This window comes from Diabrotica virgifera, chromosome 4 (assembly GCF_917563875.1).
Source record: "Diabrotica virgifera virgifera chromosome 4, PGI_DIABVI_V3a".
Lineage (NCBI taxonomy): Eukaryota > Metazoa > Arthropoda > Insecta > Coleoptera > Chrysomelidae > Diabrotica > Diabrotica virgifera.
In genome coordinates, this window is record NC_065446.1 from 226,176,840 (window position 1) to 226,196,827 (window position 19,988).

Consider the following 19,988-nt stretch of genomic DNA (forward strand, 5'->3'; position numbering starts at 1 on the left):
GGCTGCATCTTAATTGACGTTTAATTTCTCTCTCAATTTGAGAATGAGCAGGATCTCTCTCATTTTGGTTGTGCCCTTTTATCAAGTATTTATGCGTTACTGAGTTAAGATTTTCAATTGTTTTTACTGTGTATAGATACGTAGAAGTCATAAATTTATTTTTTTGCTGGCCTGCACAATTATCAGAATAGAACATAACGTCCAAATTGTTGACTGTTTCTGAAACTTTCTTAAGGTATTTGTAAACACATGTACCAATTTCATTCACAACTCTATGGGCGTTTGACTCATCCCAAACATAGCTTTCAACGCAGTTATTCTGAATGTTGTATATGGTTGAATTAAAAATATTCAATGTCGATTTATAGTAGCAGACCAAGATCTCCCTTTTGGAGCATTGGAACTCTGCTTTCAAGTCATACACTGCGACCAGAATTGTATTGTCTTTTTTATCATTTTCTTTCTCTATATGTGAGAGAACTTCATGACATCCGCAATTATCTTTCATTGTTGAAATGCTGCTGGCTCTATTTTTCTTCTTTAAGGCCGTCTCAATAGGCCGGTTATTAACTGCTAAAGTATTTTTAAAAAATAGTTTACACACTTTAGTCTTTACACCAGCAACAATTAAAAAGAAAACGTTATTATTGTCACGAGAAGGTGCAACGTTCCCATCGGCATCCATTTTAACGTAACGATATTTTGGGACGACTACTGCAACACTCTTTGCGATAAATGACCAGTGTTTTCGATGTTTCCTAAATCCCAGTATTCTTTAAATAATTGCAAACGTCGCTCCTCTGTGATATTTGACCGACATTTGAAAGCACAACTTTTTCTGCTAGGTGGTTTCAATGTACATTCTGGAACGGATTTCTTTGCCTTTAGTGTTTGATAAGATTTTCCACAATTTCTCAGTTTCTTTACTACATTTTTTTGCCAATTATCTTCTTGTCTTCGTCTTTTCTTTCCTATTTTATTTTGACTACAATCTGGATTTGTTAACTTCTGTTGAGGGGCGCTTATATTTTCCTTATCAGACAGTTTACTTTGTATTGGTATAAGGTTATTAAGTATCATTTCATGATCTTCCCTAGGTAGCTGATTCATATTTTCACATAAAAAATTGTCTTGATTTCTTGTGCTAATAGGTAAATCTTATTCGTCAGAACATGAAGCATTTCTTCGATTACGATGTCTTAGTTCTGCATCTTCATCGTCTGGGTCTTTTACGGAGTCGTCGCTATCTGTAAAGGAAATTATGGTTAGAATATTACCAGAATTAGGTAAAAAAATGAAATGCTTTTGATTACATTGAATAGAATATTACTGAAATTAGTTAAAAAAATGAAATGCTTTTGATTACATTGAAATGAACATTAATTGAATACATAAAATTACTTCACTGAAAGAGCTTGATGAGCTGGTTGACGAGTCACCAGACGATCTACAGCTAGTCGAATCACAACGACTACGATTCTGAAATGTTAAGTCAACTTTTCCTTCTGTTAACAATGAGTCATCTATGTTTGAAGTTCCATTCTGTATGTTTTATGTTGTGCCATTATCTAAAAAAACGGTACGTCAAATTTAATAATATTATATAATAGAAGATAAGAATAAAACAAAAAAATAATAGTAATAACAGCCATATACGTAAACCTGTTAGGCATACCCTACCTAACAGAGATATTTAAATTTTATACAAGTTATCGGTCAATCGTAGCCAGAATCGGCGATGAATGACAACAAAACCTAAACTAAGTCTAATGGGTGCCTAAATACTTCGTAGATAACTAAAACTTACATACCTGTCCTAGTCATTAGAACGGGAATGTTGTATTTCTCGGTTGCCATTGCAAGTTCAAGGATCCTCTTAGATCACGATTCCATCTGAAAAAATAAGTACATACTAGTTATTTATTTTGGTATGAACAATGTAATATTCACTAGTAATACCACTAGAGGTCAAATTATTTCCAAATTTCTACAAAAATATTCATGATCAAAAAAAAATTTCCGGATATTAATTTGACTTCGCGTGGTATTCGGTAAGAAAATTCCACACCAAATTTGCATTTGAAAATCCAAAGCTGCATGAACAGATTAATAGCGCGCCATAGCTTTGTCAGCAATTATTTAGGCTTTCAAATTCGTAATTTCTACTCATTGTAGTTGCATGGGAATACCATTTCAAGATAGAAAATAGTATATTCTTCAATTTTACATAAATTTTGAGTAACTACAAGTGATAGAAAATGAATCAAAACTAAATTATGTAAACAAATAAAAACCAGTCTGTCAAAAATGTTCTGTTATTGTAAACGTCAAAAAATTTCCACTATAATTCGCTGTTGGGTACCCCACGAGCAAAAAATTTCCGATAAAATACCTCCGTTGCCATGGTGATCTGTCAAAAAACGTATTTTGATTGGTTCAAAATTACAGGTGTGGAATTTTCAAAAATATTCCCCATAAAAATATTGTTTTTTTCTGGAAGAACGAAACGTCAGAATGTAACTTGAACTTGTTTTTTGTACTGGGAAAACTTTTATCATATACAACGTGGTATCCTTAGATAACACAAAGCAAAGTTTATATATTTTCAGCAACAGTGTGACACGAAGGTATATACCAATTTACACTCCATGGACATTTTTCAACAACACTGTTTTAAAATAAACATATCACACTATAGAATAAAAATATTATTGAATGAATACATACCTTTGTAATCACAATGTAATATCGTCGTGATATCACTTTTTTGTCGAAAAACTAGGCTTCGCTTGCGGAATGACAACTGTCTTGTCTCGTTTTTGAAGCAAAGCACTCGGAAGAAAGAGATAAAGTGATATCGCAATGTAGCACCGTTCCGCTGTTTCTTTTCCTCATACATTTGCTATTACTTATTGAATCGATACCGCGTTTTTGGAGAAAATAAAGTTTGACACGGCGGTTTTAATTATCAAATAAAAAAAATATTGAGTTTTTGGACTTGTCACGTTATTGAAGCAAAGAGGCGATATATTGTTGTCCGGAAAATAGATATGTGCGCTTAGTTGGTTTTACATGCAACAGAACTTTGATTTTATGGAAGTAAGTAGCGATATATTGTTTTATTTGAAAATGAACAGTTGGTTAGGTGTAACTTATTTGTTTATTACACAAATTATCTGCTGAATGGTAAGTCGTATTATTTATTGGGTTTTACCTGTATGTAGATCGTAAAAAGCTGAGAATTTTGGTATACTTAACTCAATATTTTAAAATTTGTCATTTATCTGGTTTTCGCAGTATACCGACGATATAAAGAACGAACTTCGAACGAAGATCAGAGACAGCGGAGTTGGTAGGGTAAATTTCAATATGTGTATCAAAGTTTTTAAACCTCTTTGTAGGTATGTGTTTATACGCTTGTTAATTAAGAGTTATTGATGACGATTTGATGAGACCAAAAATGTTTGGATGTATAATTTAAAGTTATATTATTTTTCCAATTATTACTGTTTTAGGTTCGAAATGAAAAGATATAAATTAGCTATGGAAGCTTATTTAGAAGCTGAAAGGCTGTCAACCAATGCAGACTGTCAAATATACTATTATTTAGGTAATTCTTTATTTACAACTGTTAATAATCATTTCAACTTTTTAACTTATTTCAATTTCAATTTTAAATTTAATGATAAACAAAAACTATTAATTACAAAAACAATATTTTGGCAAAATTCCTTTCCATCTTCTAAGTCAAGTTCATCGTTTATAATTCCTCCTATGCATATGTATTTCGTTTTGGTTGAATTAATATTTAGACGCCATTGCTTCTATTCTTGTGATAATCGCTTTATCATGAATTGCAGATCTTTCTAGTCTTGTGCGATGACTACTTGATTATCCTTGAAAGCGAAATATAGCACATATATACAGTATGGTGCAAACGAAAGGAATAAATTCGTTATTTCGTAAACGGGCGACTATACGGAAAAATATCGAAACATGTCGATATTTATTTTCAAATTATGACATTTTGGCATATATATCACACAAGTGACGTCATCCACCTGGGCGTGATGACGTAATCAATGACTTTTTAAATGAGAATAGGGGTCGTGTGCTAGGGGTATTCCCATCTCGGCTCACTATAATCCTTCAGTCCTTTATGATACCCCAGGTATATTTTAAAAACCCCCCAGGTCGGCTCGAAGATTAACAGGTAGGTATTAGTAGGTATAATAATAATTCTATCTTGGAATTATAAATTAGGGAAAATTTCTTATTAACACAGAAAAACATTCTACCCTGAATACCCCTTTCTTCAATATTGTACAGAAATTTTGGGTTCTTTGCGAATTTAAGAAACAGTTTCTCTTGGTTGGAAATGTTGGCCGTGGAATCGATTTCGCTACTGATACATAGGATAAAGCCTGGTTAGCTATTTGAGACATATTGACTGTTTGGGTATCTGTTACGCCACTGCTCATGTAGTCAAAAACAATTATTTTAGTTGAAGGTACACTAATGTCACAGTTTTTGCACTATGTTTTACAAAGCACGACAAAATACAGACCGATGTTATTCGCTCGACACCTCGTAGTGGAATCAATTTATCTTTCAATTAACTACTAGTTCAGTATTCAGACAAAATAGAGTATAATGACATCTTTAAAGCCCAGTATAAGTGAAATGTTTAGTCAAAGAGGAAAATTGTTATTAATTAGTGTGGGAATCTATTTAATAAAGTTATTCTATAAATGTATTTTTTTTTCATTGAGATGTAAAATTATTTGATAGTAATTATTTGATAGTAATTTCATTTGCGCCGACTTGGGACATTTTTAAAAGACCTACCTGTGTGCTAGCTCATTTGAAATGTTATTCAATTCTCTATTCAGTAATACAAACATTAATATCAATATTTATACGGGGTGTCCAAAAACATTTTTTTTTAAATTAAATTAATTGACAAAAAAAGAAGAATGTATGTAATTTGTTTAATTCAAAATACATTTACTACTATCAAAAAACAGGAAAAATATGTTTATTTGAAAAATAAACATTGATTTTCGCTTAAATTAAATGTTCAAACTTCCAGAAAGCAGGTGCCTAGCGGGAGCTGGCTGGAACATTGAATTTAAGAGAAAATCGACGTTTATTTTTCAAATAAACATTTTTTTCTGTTTTATGATAAGAGTAAAAATTATTTTGAATTAAATAAATTACACACATTCTTCTTTTTTGTCAATCATCTTAATTTAAAAAAATGTTTTTGGACACCCTGTATTATAATGTTTACATTACTGAATAGAGAATTGAATAACCTTTCAAATTAGCTAGCACACGGCCCTTATTCTCATTTAAGAAAATCATCGATTACGTCATTACGCCCAGATAGATGACGTCACTTGTGTGATATATATGCTAAATATCAAAATTTAAAAATAAAAATCGACCTGTTTCGGCATTTTTCCTTAGTGTCACCGGTTTACGAAATATCGAATTTATTCCATTCATTTGCACCATACTGTATAAGGTTGTTTCAGCGTTTAATGGTATACCCAATCCAGAATATGATCTCCATTTTTTCAGTGCCTCATTTAGGCAAATTTTGAAGAGTGTTGAAGAAAGACTGCGGCCTTTCCTTAGTCCCTTATTTACCCTAAAATTCTCGGAACTGTTTGTTAATCTTGATCTGCTCCATTTTTTCAGTAACTCATTCACGCAAATTTGGAAGAGTGTTAAAGAGAGGCTGCAGCTTTCCCTAGTCCCTTATTTACCCAACAATTCTCGGAAAACTGGTTGTTAATCTTCAGTCTTGATCAAAGATTTGTTGTACGGTTTTCACACATTATATGAGCTTTCTAGTACTTACCATAATTTACGCAAATGAACTGTATCAAATGCTTTAGTCAAGTTTCCAACTAATAGTAGGTGAGGAAAGTATGCTAAATTTGCAGTCACTCGAGCATTGTGGGGACCTATTAGGTTGTGAAGATTAGGTCCTGCAAACAAAAAACGGTAAGTAAAATTTTCCATTTAAGTGGGGACTTTCCATTTTTTAATTTAATTTTCCATTTCCAGCAAACGTTTTCTCCGATTATAGCGGCATCTATCCATAATTCGAAAAAATGTCTCGAATAAAAGTTACTTATTATTACGTAAAAAAATCCAAATCAGTAATAAAAATTGGGGCTCTTATTTAAGATTTTACAGTTTTCCCTCCGTGGGGGGTAGTGTTTGAATTTTGCAGTTTCTCGATCTGATGTTCATTTCACGAAATATCACGGGGTTTATATTTCTTCTTCTTCTTTCTCGAAACTCCTTATGCCCCTCAGGGGCGTCGGAGCTTTCATTCATCCTCTATCCATGTCTTCCATTTCTTGCTTTCCTTTGTTAACTCTTTCATTTGTTGATGTGTTTTTCCTTTTTCTTGTCCAATTTCTATAATCTGATCGATCCATCTCTTCCTTGGCCTACCTTTTCTTCTTTTACCATATCTTTTTGATTCCACCACCTGCTCTGGTAGTCTTCCCTGGTCCATTCTGTTAATGTGTCCATACCATTTTAATTTTCTTTTTTGTATCTTGGTTATTATCGATTCCTGTTTCAGTTTTTGTCTAATATCTTCATTTCTTATTCTGTCCAATTTCGTTTTTCCTGCTATTTTTCTTAGCTGCTTCATATCCGCTGCGTTTATTGTACTGTCTATTTTTGCGTTGTTTACCCATGTCTCACTTGCATATACTAAAGTTGGTACAGAGATTGCGTTGTATACCTTCAGTTTTATTTCTTTATCTATTTCTTCCTTTCCAAATATTGTTTTATTTATTGCATAGTAGATCTTATTTGATTTTTTCGCTCTGTATGCGATTTCTTGATCTATCTTTCTATCCTCTGATATTATTACTCCAAGGTATTCAAACGTCGAGACTGCTTCTATTATTTCGTTTTTGTACCTAAATATCGTTTGGTTTATTTCTTCCCTTTTCTTTGGGTTACTATCATGATCTTCGTTTTCTTTACATTTACCTCCATTTTCAAATTTTCTATTTCCTCCACCCAGATATCGATTAATTTTTGTATTTTCTCTTTATTGTCTGCTATTATTACTAAGTCATCTGCATATAGTAATCCCTCCATTCTCACTGATACTGAATTCCTGTACCCTATTGTTGACTGTAATTGACTTGACCTTCTTTTAGCGCTCTTCATTACTCTATCCATTACTAATATAAACAAAACTGGGCTGAGACTGTCGCCTTGTTTTCTTCCTCTCCTTAGGTTTATTGCTGGCGATCTGTTTCCGTTTATTTGTACTTTAGCAAGTACGTTTCTATATATACTTTTTACCACGCTTACTATCTTTTGCGGGATTTGCAGATCTTCCATTACTGACCATATTACTTCTTTATTTATAGAATCAAAAGCAGCTTTAATATCTATAAACGTAATATATAATTCTTCTCTTACTTCGTTTTTCCTTTCAATTATATTTCTCAGTATGTATATATTATCTGTTGTTCCTCTTTCCTTCCTAGAAGCCGCTTGTTCTTCTTCTAGTTTTCCTTCCAGTTCTTTCCTGAGCTTCCTTTCTATTATCCCGGTGTAGACTATTTAAAATTTAAAATTTACCTCCCGCCCTTTTTCGTGTGGGGTCGTGTTTGGTACCATCCGATAGATTTTTGAAAAATATTGAACACGTATTTTTTTAGTTTTTCGATTTGACGTATATTTCTCAAAATATTCGCATTTTTCTTGTGAAATTTTGTGACTCACCCATTTCCTTATGAATCAAAGCGTCAGATTTTTGAAATATATACTGTTTTGCATGTACTTAACTCACCTTATACGCCTGGATCCCGCGTACAAAAAAAGTTTATTAAAAACAAGCTGAAAATTTGTTAATAGCTTAACGGTGTCTAGTCGGATAAACTTTGATGTATGGGAACACTGGAACAGGGGTAGTTTTAATTGTGGAACAGGTTACATGTTTCGAACGTTAGACTACGAAAACGTCCCATGTATTTTGTCGGACAGAACTTTCAATTGATTTGTTACCCTATCATTAAACTCTCATGCAAAAATCAGACTGCTATTTACCACGAATATAATTTATGTCATTTGACATGTTCTACTTGTCGGACTTATTAAAATGCCCAACATATTTGTCGGACAAAATTTTTTTTATATATTACATAAAGTTTGCTATCGAATAAATTTAAAAACAACCTGCTAGTTTTCACAATCATAAACTTGTCAGGATGACACGTTCCACAATTAAAATCACGTTCCACAATTAAAACTTCCCCTGTTCCAGTGTTCCCATACATCAAAGTTTGTCCGACTAGATACCGTTAAGCTATTAACAAATTTTCAGCTTGCTATTAATCGACTTTTTTTGGTACGCGGGATCCAGGGGTATTATATTAGTCTGAAGGTTTCCAGTTTTCTAAGGATAGATTTTTTTCGGACCCCCTTAACGTACTCCGCTGTATTAAGATTTAATATATGGTAGGTGTACATTTACATGGTACAAGGTTTCTTCCCATGTGGCTTTCTGAGGCGGTCGAGTAACTGCAAAAATCTCCGCTTGGGCTCCCCTACCATAATAGATGATTTGGTCTATCCCTACAGATTGTTTTTTCTTTTAGGTGATTTAAAGTGTAGATGTGGTCGATCCGAGATCGTTTAACTCGAAATCCTGATTGCTGTTCCAGCTTAAGTGATCTATATTCGTTTTTCAATAGGGTTTTCATAACTTTTCCGCGAGTGCTGGTAACTGAGATGCAGCAGTAGTTCTTACAGACTGCCATTCTGGTCTGCTATTCCCTTTTTATGGATCGGTGTAATCTATCATTCTTTCGAGCTTTCAGTCATTTTATCGTCTAAATATCTTGTAATTATACGCCGATACGCCGAACACGCATTGACACTTAGAACCGTGCTAGTTTCACAAATCACGCAGATACCCCTACTCAGTTCTACTTCTCCGAAACAACACTGGCAGAGGGATATTTAAGGAGGCCACAAGCAGAGACCCACCAGTCTTGAAGCGACAGCTCTGGGCTCCACAACCAGCCAAGCGAGGTGAGCTAGGCAGGCCGACCTGAGTACCTAGGCACCGTGGTGAAGTGATCTAGCAAACTAAGGCAGGCCAACTCGAGCCTCAAGGTGTACCATGGTGAGGTAATTTGCGGCTCATAAGTAAACGGTGGCAAGCGTGGTGAGCGAGCTCCCGATAAATTTATACAGGGTGAGTCATGAGGAACTGTACATACTCCTACCTCGTATAGAGGAACCTATGGGGAATAACAAATGACCATTAAAAAGTGTCTGCTCCCATTGTTTAATAATATACAGGGCGAGTTTTGCATTTTGACAGAAATTTATATTCGTCATAATTTTTGAACGGTCAGATCGATGCGTCTCTTATTTTGGTCAATCGTTACACTATTATCACCTAATCAACTGATTTATTCAAACTAGAAAAAATCAGGTCCGGCTTCAAAAAAATTAGTTCGTTTGGGTCTTAGAAAAAATTTCACCCTGTATACGCTTTTTGAAAAATATAATATGAATTTTACAAATTAGACAAATAGGCTATTAAAATGACGTATTTATTTTTCCCCACACGATTACTTAATTTTTTATAAAAAAATCAAATTTGAGTATGAATTAAAAGTTGGGTAAAGTGAACCATAGATTAAAAAAAAATAACTTTTATTACAATAATCAATTTTTTTTGAACAAATAGTTAACTTATGTTACCACCCAATCAACTGATTTATACAAACTAGAAAAAAATCAGGCCCGGATTTAAAAAATTATTTCGTTTTGGTCTTAGAAAAAATTTCACCCTGTATACGCTTTTTGAAAACTCTAATATGAATTTTACAAATAAGACAAATAGGCAATTAAAATGGCATATTTATTTTTTTCCCCACACGATTACTTAATTTTTTATAAAAAAATCAAATTTGACACTGAATAATTAAAAGTTTGGTAAAGTGAACCATAGATTTTAAAAAATTAACTTTTATTACAAAAATTAATTTTTTTAGCAAATATTTGATTTATGTTACCACCCAATCAACTGATTTGTTCAAACTAGAAAAAAATCAGGTCCGGCTTTAAAAATTAGTTCGTTTGGGTTTAGAAAAAATTTCACCCTGTATACTCTTTCTGAAAACTCTAATATGAATTTTACAAATAAGACAAATAGGCAATTAAAATGGCATATTTATTTTTTTCTCCACACGATTACTTAATTTTTTATTAAAAAATCAAATTTGTCAAAATCGGAATTTTAACCTAAAACTGAAAAAAAAAAATGAAATCACGGTTTAACTCGCTACAACTCTGTTCCATTTTAATATTTTTTTTTCTGAAATTTTACAGCACATATTATCTCTTACCATTGTGAATATGAAAATTGTTTTAGACTTTCCGTCTTCTTCTCATAAAAGTTATAAATTTTTAAAAATAAAAGGTGCAGATTCGTGGATTGCAAAGTTAAATCGCAAAAATTAAGTGAAAAAATTTAAGATTTATCTATTTGATCACGTCTATGTGAAACTATAGAGTCCAAAGAGAAGTGTTATGGGTTTTAGATCTAGACGTGGTATAGAAAAAAAATGGTGAAGCTTTTAATTTTGAGAAAAACGTTGTTTAATTTTTTTTTATTTTTATGGTAAAATTCCGATTTTGACAAATTTGATTTTTTAATAAAAAATTAAGTAATCGTGTGGGCAAAAATAAATACGCCATTTTAATTGCCTATTTGTCTGATTTGTAAAATTCATACTAGAGTTTTCAAAAAGCTTATACAGGGTGAAATTTTTCTAAGACCAAAACGAACTGATTTTTTAAATCCGAGCCTGATTTTTTTCTAGTTTGAATAAGTCAGTTGATTGAATGGTAACATAAATTAAATATTTGTTAAAAAAAAATTAATTTTTGTAATAAAAGTTAATTTTTTTAAATCTGGTTTCTAGTAAATATTGTTCACTTTACCAAACTTTTAATTATTCATAGTCAAATTTGATTTTTTTATAAAAAATTAAGTAATCGTGTGGGGAAAAAAATAAATATGCCATTTTAATTGCCTATTTGTCTAATTTGTAAAATTCATATTAGAGTTTTCAAAAAGCGTATACAGGGTGAAATTTTTTCTAAGACCAAAACGAACTAATTTTTTAAATCCGGGCCTGATTGTTTTCTAGTTTGTATAAATCAGTTGATTGGGTGGTAACGTAAGTTAAATATTTGTTCAAAAAAAATTAATTTTTGTAATAAAAGTTATTTTTTTTTAATTTATGCTTCACTTTACCAAACTTTTAATTCATACTCAAATTTGATTTTTTTATAAAAAATTACGTAATCGTGTGGGGAAAAAAATAAATACGTCATTTTAATTGCCTATTTGTCTAATTTGTAAAATTCATATTATAGTTTTCAAAAAGCTTATACAGGGTGAATTTTTTTCTAAGACCCAAACGAACTAATTTTTTTGAAGCCGGACCTGATTTTTTTCTAGTTTGAATAAATCAGTTGATTAGGTGATAATAGTGTAACGATTGACCAAAATAAGAGACACATCGATGTGAACGTTCAAAAATTATGACGAATACAAATTTCTGTCAAAATGCGAAACTCGCCCTGTATATTATTAAACAATGGGAGCAGACACTTTTTAATGGTCATTTGTTATTCCCCATAGGGACCTCTATACGAGGTAGGAGTATGTACAGTTCCTCATGACTCACCCTGTATACTTGTATAGCGTGATTGTTTTGCAAACTTACACTGTGTTGAGGTGTAAGAACATTTCATATTATTGTTAATTTTGCTCTTCTTTTTCAGACGTCCATCCGGAGGAGGACTTCGCTGCGACGAATAGAATGATATATATTATTTTTATTTCTGTTGTAAATAATTAGACCGAATATATTTTATTTTGTTTTAACATGTTTTACTGAGTCTGTCGTCTTAGAAGAACTACCCATCACAATCTATTAAAAAGTTCTGCCAGCACATTAACTACTGTAAATGTTGCCAAATTAACAGGAATTATTTCTGGTCCAAACGTTCTTTTATTTTTCATGGTTTTTATAAATTTGGCAGTCCGGTCGTCCCCGATGGTAATGTCTGGTCCACGTATTTGGCGTCTTCTGGGTGTTTGTTGGAGATCTTCACGTTTGAACTCTTGTAGTTCTTTTGCGTAATGACTTTTAAATACTCGTATATTGATGTTGATGGTTTGAAGGTTTATTGTATTTGGGTCTATCCGAAAACCCCGAGAGCCAAAATCCCGACAAATTAAAAATCCTGTCAGATTTTCAAAACTATAGTACATAGTGTTCATCTATTTTTGTTACGTTACAGTATTATTTTAAACATGAAATTTATTTATATTTATATTTAGCTAATTATACTATAGTCTAATAAAATAAAAAAAAGTCAAAATGTAAATTCGTACAGATTAAAACAAATTTTATATCAAAGTTTAGGTGGGTACAAAAGATATTTTCAAGAAAGTATTTAAATCATATAAGGGGATCATTGTTTAAATAATTAAAAAGTGGTCACTTTTGCAAAAAAAAAATACTTTTTTAACTTCTGAGGTAATTCACTTAATTAATGAAGGTCTATGGGATTTTTTCTGCAAAGTTGAAGGGTAAATCTTTCACATAAAACTTACTAAATTAAATTTGACCCCCTATTTATTTAAATAATTGTATATAAAACGTTAAAAACAAATTTGCCAAAAATTATTTTTAGCGTTTTAAATAAGCACTATAAAATATTTTATTTTACAGACTTAGTTGCGCTATGCTACCAGTATTAAGTAAAAAAAATTGGTTAAAAAATATTTAATCTTTTTTGAGATATTTAATTTGTTTATTAAATGTTACTATATTTTCAATTGCAAGAACGCGGTTGTTGCTAAAGAAATATTCACCTGGTTAGAATCTCATTATTTTTATTTTTATGTATATTTTCGATATATGTATTGATAAATTCAAATTTCAGTTAAACTCCCCCCTCAAATGGCATTTGAAAATTATTCAAATTTGTTTATAATTTGTTTTTAATAACGTCGCTGGGATTAGGTATTTTGAAACGCCGTTTCAATAATTGGGTTCCTGGGAATTTTTTACCAATTAACATAATTTTTTGTCGTTTTTTCTTCTTCTTTTTTTCTTGGAATTATATTACTACGGGTCCTTTTAGAGTTTATTAATTTTATTAAGAATGTTGAATCTCTGAGTTGTAGATTCTAGACCTAAAAATATTAAGATTTAACTAAAATCTCTTAAATAAAATGTGGCTACTTACTAAGCTACAGGGTGTTTGATTTAAAAATTTAGGAATTATTGTTACCAAGTACTTTAAAACTATTTGACGTATCCTTATAATACTTGGCGAAAAGTGTGTCTATTATACACCCTACTTTACTTTTACTTACTTAGTCCTAAGCCTTTCTACCTTTAGGTGTAAGGCTGGTGGAGTTGAGTTTGGCATTGTAGTCTCCATGCTTTCCGATCTTGCGCTAGGTTTCTTGCACTTTCCAATGTCAATCCCTTCTTCTCGACTTCTTTCCTGATTTCATCTACCCACATAACTCTTGGTCTCCCTCTTTTGTTTTTCCCCTGCACTCTCGTTTCGAACACTCGTTTTGTTAGCCTCTCGTTCGACATTCTACACACGTGCCCGAACCATCTAAGTTGTCCTTCTACTATTTTTTCATTGATTGGTTCTAGTTTTAGGTTTTGTCTAATTGTTTCGTTTCGTATTTTGTCTGTCCTTTTTCTGTTTGCTATTTTCCTCAGGAACCTCATTTCCATAGCATTGACTCTGGATTTTTGTCTCCCCGTCAATGTCCATGTCTCGCTGCTATACATGATTGTTGGTCTAACTACTGATTTAACGACTGCCGTTTTTACTTTTTCCGGTATCCCTTTTTTCCCAAAAAATGTTGTTTTCATAGTGTTAAATAAGCTTCCTGTTCGTCCCATTCTCTCGTTTATTTCCATGTCTTGTTTACCATTTGATTCGATTATTACTCCTAGGTATTTAAAATATTCCACTTGCTCTAGTTGTTTCCCGTCTAATTCTATTGCGTGTGTCTTCCTCGTATTTGAAATTATCATTGTTTTTGTTTTCTCTGTATTAATTTTCATATTTATGTTTGATAGTTCTTCTTCTAGGATTTCAAGATTGTTCTGTAAGTCTTCTCTGTTTTCTGCTATCAATACCATGTCGTCTGCAAATAGTAGCTCCGATAGTTGAGTCTGTTTCATTTGCCAGTATCCTAATGTTAGTTTTCTCATTCTTCTCTTGGCTTTCTTTATCGCTTCATCCAGTACCACTGAGAATAGCAGTGGACTCAGCACGCATCCCTGTTTGACGCCTTGACTTGTAGAAAATTCTCTGGATTCCTCGTTATTGGTTCTTACTGTATTTGTATTATTTTTGTACATATACAAAATACACCCTACTAAATTGTGATTAATAAACGTTTCTAGCTAGTGCCAGAGGCGTACGACAGGGGATAATGAATGATTGACCATTCCCAAATTCTACGCCACTAAGTGAATTACTATTTTAGCAATACTTTGTATGTAAATAACTTTATTGGTATCGATAAAGTCATCAGTTTGAGAGATATTGGAAGTTTAATATGAATGAATGAATGAATCAAAATAACTATGCCGTTCCATTTTTAACGTCCAATTTCTTGAAAACTAATTACTTAATCGTTACCCGTAAAGAGTATATTATTTACATAGAAAGTATTGGAGAATCGAAAAATTCCGCTAAATAGTAATTCCCTCAATGGCGTAGAATTTGGGAAGGGCCAACCATTAACTATCCCCTGTCGTACGGCTCTGGTAGTGGCTAGAAACTTTTGTTTATCACAATTTAGTAGACTGTATAGTACTCACACTTTCTGCCAAGTATGATAAGGATACGTCAAATAGTTTGAAAATACTTGGTAAAAATAATTTTTAAATTTTTAATTAAAACACCCCGTAACTCAGTAAGTAGCCACATTTTATTTAAGTGATTTTAGACCAATCTTAATATTTTTAGGTCTAGAATCTACAGCTTAGAGATTCGACATTCTTAATGAAACTTAACCCTAAAAGGGCCCGTAGTAATATAACTCCAAGAAAAAAAAAAGAAGAGGAAAAAAAGACAAAAAAATTTGTTAATTAGTGAAAAATTCCCAGAAACCCAATTATCGAAACGGTATTTCAAAATATTTAATCCCAGCGACGTTATTAAAAAAACAAATTATAAACAAATTTAAATAATTTTCAAATGCCATTTTAGGGGGAAGTTTAATTGAAATTTGAATTTATCAATACATTTATCGAAAACGTACATAAAAATAAAAATAATAAGATTTAATACAGGTGAATATTTCTTTGGCAACAACCGCGTTTTTGCAATTGAAAATAGAGTAACATTTAATAAACAAATTCAATATCTCAACAAATATTAAATGTTTTTGCACCAATTTTTTTGATAAATACTGATAACATAGCGCAACTTCTCCTGTAAAACAAGATATTTTATAGTGCTTATTTAAAACGCTAAAAATAATTTTTTGCTAATTTGTTTTTAAAGTTTTATGCATAATTAGTTAAATAGATAGGGGGTCAAATTTAATTTAGTAAGTCTTATGTGAAAGATTTCCCTTCAATTTTGCAGAAAATAATCCTATAGACCTTCATTAGTAATTGAATGACCTCAGCAGTTAAAAAAGTAATTTTTTTGCAAAAATGACCCCTTTTTAATTATTTAAACAATGATCCCCTTGTATGATTTGGATACTTTCTTGAAAATATCTTTTGTACCCACCAAAACTTTGATATAAAATTTGTTTCAACCTGTACGAATTTACATTTTGATTTACATGTAGTGTAATTTTATTTTACTAGACTACTAGTATCACCTACATACTTGGAAATAAATTAAAACTGATTAATTCGCGAAGAATTTTTCCATTATTGTTTTCACTAATTTTGAAAAAATGTGACAACTTTGAATAATTATTATCAACGTCCATCCGTCTGTCTGTCCGTCCGCAAACACAACTCCTCCATCATTATACCAGGTAGAATGACATTTGAGGTGTCAAATGAAAGCTTATAATCCAAGAATGGTACTAAAGGTGAGAAATTTCACCTAGGCTGTCTGTCCATCCGACCGCGAACTTTTCCGTCATTATACCAGGTCATGGTAAATGAGGTGTCAAATGAAAACTTAGATGGATACTATGTATTATAGTTTTGAAAATCTGACAGGATATTTATTTGTCGGGATTCTGGCCTGTCGGGATTCTGACGTGTCGGGATTTTGGCTGTCGCGATTTTGGGCGGCACCGTTTGTATTTATATCAATCTTCCTTAGATTTCATATTTTCAAGCCTCTGAAGACTTGCTTCTACCTAGATATGATTTCATTTTCTCGCATTTTCGTTGCCATGTTTGGTTTTTGTTGCTTATAACCATTCTTTTAAAAAATCTTTTTTTGATTGCGATATTGGTTTTTGTCGCATACTTCTTGACAGATTTGTGATACGCTCGTTGCTTTATTTGTTACTGTTGTTCATTGTTCGCGTTCATCACTTCAGGTAGGGATCTTAGACATTGTGCCTGTCCCTCATTATTTATAAAAAGGATGACAAGAAGAAATAAACAAAAAAAATTATAAAAATTTTTGTCAAAATTGATATCTCTCAATAATTAAGTATAATCTAATTTGTTTTGTTTTAGGACAATGCTTACTTAAATTAGGAGATATCAACAAAGCTCAAGAATATGCCCAGAAAGCTGTAGAAGCCGGAAGCCATGAATTCTGTTTTGAGCTTTTAATAAAAATATTAATGTTACAAAAGGAAGTTAAAGCTGCAGTAGCTGTATCAAATGCGGCCGTAGAGTAAGTACAAAGAGATTGTTGTTTTTCTAGTGTATTGTATTATTTTAAATAGGATAGCTCAGGCGGTAGTATGTGTATGTATCACTTCCATGCAGGTACACCGGACTCGAAACCCAGCACCGGCGAGGTCATCTAGACATTTTTAAATGTCTATAGGCCCCAGGTCGACTCAGCCTGAACAAAACGATTACCTTGGGTAAAATCAGGGGTAATAATAGGCGGTTGAAGCGTAGCACTGGCCCTGTTACCTTCCTTGCATACCGTAGGCCTTAGATATAGCAGACTATTCTGTTATAATCCCAAAGCCGCATCAGCGGTATAAAACGGGAGACTAATTTTATTATTGTAATGTTTTATTATTTTATTCGAATAAATCAACATAATATATTTTAGAAGTTCCAAAAATTATATAAGAAAAATCTCTTGATATTCTTCGTCTTCTTCTTCTTTTAGTGCCGTATCGCAATTGGAGGTAGGATATCATCATCAATATCTTCACTCTATTTAGCGCTACTCTGAAGAGTTGGAACTGCATCTAAGCCAGTCTCCTAAATTTTTACACCATGACACTCGCCCTCTACTTATACTCCTTCTTCCACTTATCTTTCCCTGTATTGTGCTTATTTTCGATCCAGAGGGATGCACAATCCCTGGACAGCTGTTTCTGACTTACAGGCTTCCTCAGCAGAGCTAGTGTGCAAAACCATTGAAGGGTCTAAATTTCCCTTAAATAGATGGGCTGGCTGGTTTTCGCTTCAGAGGTGTGCACGCTAGCTCTGCTGAGGAAGCCTATAAGGCAGAAACAGCTGTCCAGGGATTGTGCATCCCTCTGGATCGAAAACAAGCAAAAACCATCTTTTACTTTTGTACCTTTCTTATTTTTATTATGTTTATTATTTCGTACTCTTTGCCCATTTCTCGCAATACTTCCGTGTTCGTTTAATTTGGTGTCCATGCTATTCTAAGTATCATTCTCTAACAACAGATTTCAAAGGACGCTTATTTATGTGTTCTTGCTTCAGTGTCCATTTTTCAAGTCCATGTTGCAGTATCGAAAACACGTAGCATCTCAGATGCAATTTCAGAAACAAATTTTGCTTATAATTTGTCCCTCTATCGAATTGTGGGACCTTTATCGAACATAATTTTCAACCTTGAGGAGGGTTGGCATCCACCCTCAGTGTAAAAGCGAAGGTTGGCACCATGTTACCTTTGTTCCTTGAGATATCCTCTAACCACTCACCAATTTTCATGCAAATCGATGGAGGTTCTACACTAGCAACTCTGCACTATATGAGTTACCTCTCTCTATCATATTGTGCCGATTGTCCTTGTTTATTTTCTGAGTTAGAAAACTTCTTTTTTCTTTATATTCCAGCTATCTCCTTTATTTTCTTATGTACATTGTGGTCATCATGTTGTTTTTCTAATTGTTCCATTTCCTCACACTGTTTTTTATCCACTTATTTTTTGTCGCTTTTATCTTCCTTCTTATGCTTCGTTGTTGTTCTCGATATTTGTCTTGGTTCTCTTGGTTTTTATATTTTCTGCTTTCTTCGAGCATTGCCAGGAATTCCAGGAAACTTAAAACACATACCAATATACAAACAATGTTTTTACTTCTCTGTAAACCATGGTATACAGTTAACTATTGGAATTTTCCTTTTTATTTTTTTTACATATATATTTATTTTCCTGTTTTGCTGTATCTTATTTTGCAGCTATTGGAATATACCAGTTTCTTTTTCTTAACACATTTTTTACTTGATGACTCCCGGTCTTTTTATTTTCTGTTTCTGATCTCAAATTTTATTGGGTATTCAGATTCAAGTAGGTAATAGTCAGTATAATTGAAACTTTTAATTGAATAAATATTTCAATTAATACCAATCCCGCTTCCACAACGCGCCCTAAAGTTTTCACGTGGTGAAACTTTTCGCTTTTATGAAGTAATCCTCTTGGAACTAATTGATTTTCTGTTTGGAATTGGATATTTAATGTTTTTTGCCGTTCAAAATTGTATTGGTAAATTTTTTCTTTAGAATTTAATACTTCTATTTAATTAAGAGGTCTCGGATCTTTCATTTTCTACCTGGTAATTGAATTCGGCCAATTATATAAATGAGGGCGATGTCACTTTCATCGCGGACGGAGCCACAAAAGTTTTAAAACATTTTTAATTTTAGTAATTTAGATATTAAAGCTGCTTTTGATTCTTTAAATAGAGAAATAATATGGTCAGTAATGGAAGACCTGCAAATCCCTCAAAAGATAATAAGCGTGGCGAAAAGTACATATAGTCTGGGCTGATTACCGGAGAATAGGCCATTTTTGGGAAAAGTTATTTACCAGCAATTTTATTGCTGGAATCGAATCTTATGATTGTATATATTAATAATATAGATATGCAAAGTCCGCAGATAGTGTGCTACTTTTTTTATAAACAAAATGGCGTCCGAAAATCGTGTCTTTTTCAATTTTTGCTCTATAACTCCAAAGATTTTAACTTTAGACCAAAAACACCCAAATAAAAATTCACTGCAATTAAATTCTGCATAGAGACGTGTTTTTTCCGATTTACTTTGACGAAAACGTTCCCCGGAAAAAGCGGGTTTTTCCAACAAAATCTCTAATTTTCAACTAAACTTTTAGATAAGTAGTTGTTAATAAATAATTAAATAACTTGGTAACGTAAAAGCCCTTACCGTATGTATTATAATTACAGAAGCCGATGGAAATTGAATGAACAGTTTAGCAACAACTGAAATGTTAATTTAAAATTTACGGTCACTATAATAACGACAATAATTATGATGTATAAGAATAACTATGATTTTTTCATAAAAAGATACTATACCTATCTAATGTACTTTACAGAATTAAAATTTGACTATTTAAGCGGCCTCAGGAATATTTTAAAATTATAAACAATTTTTTGGCTTATAAACAAATAGAATATCTCGGGAAATATTAAACTAAATTAAATTGTGCAAACGGTATTCGAAAGACAGCGGCAGGACGCTTCTTTTAAAAGAAAAAAC

At 32.3% G+C, this 19,988-nt stretch overlaps 1 protein-coding gene across 2 annotated transcripts in view; it reads left to right on the forward strand.

The window, feature by feature from the left end:
* LOC114334365 (Bardet-Biedl syndrome 4 protein) overlaps positions 1-19,988 on the forward strand; it is a 369,578-nt gene that overhangs the window by 41,669 nt on the left and 307,921 nt on the right. For both annotated transcript variants that reach the window (XM_050649881.1, XM_050649882.1), the window contains exons 4-5: positions 3,516-3,610; positions 16,785-16,947. In XM_050649881.1, the coding sequence (XP_050505838.1) occupies positions 3,516-3,610; positions 16,785-16,947 (258 nt within the window). The remainder of the gene's footprint in view (positions 1-3,515; positions 3,611-16,784; positions 16,948-19,988) is intronic.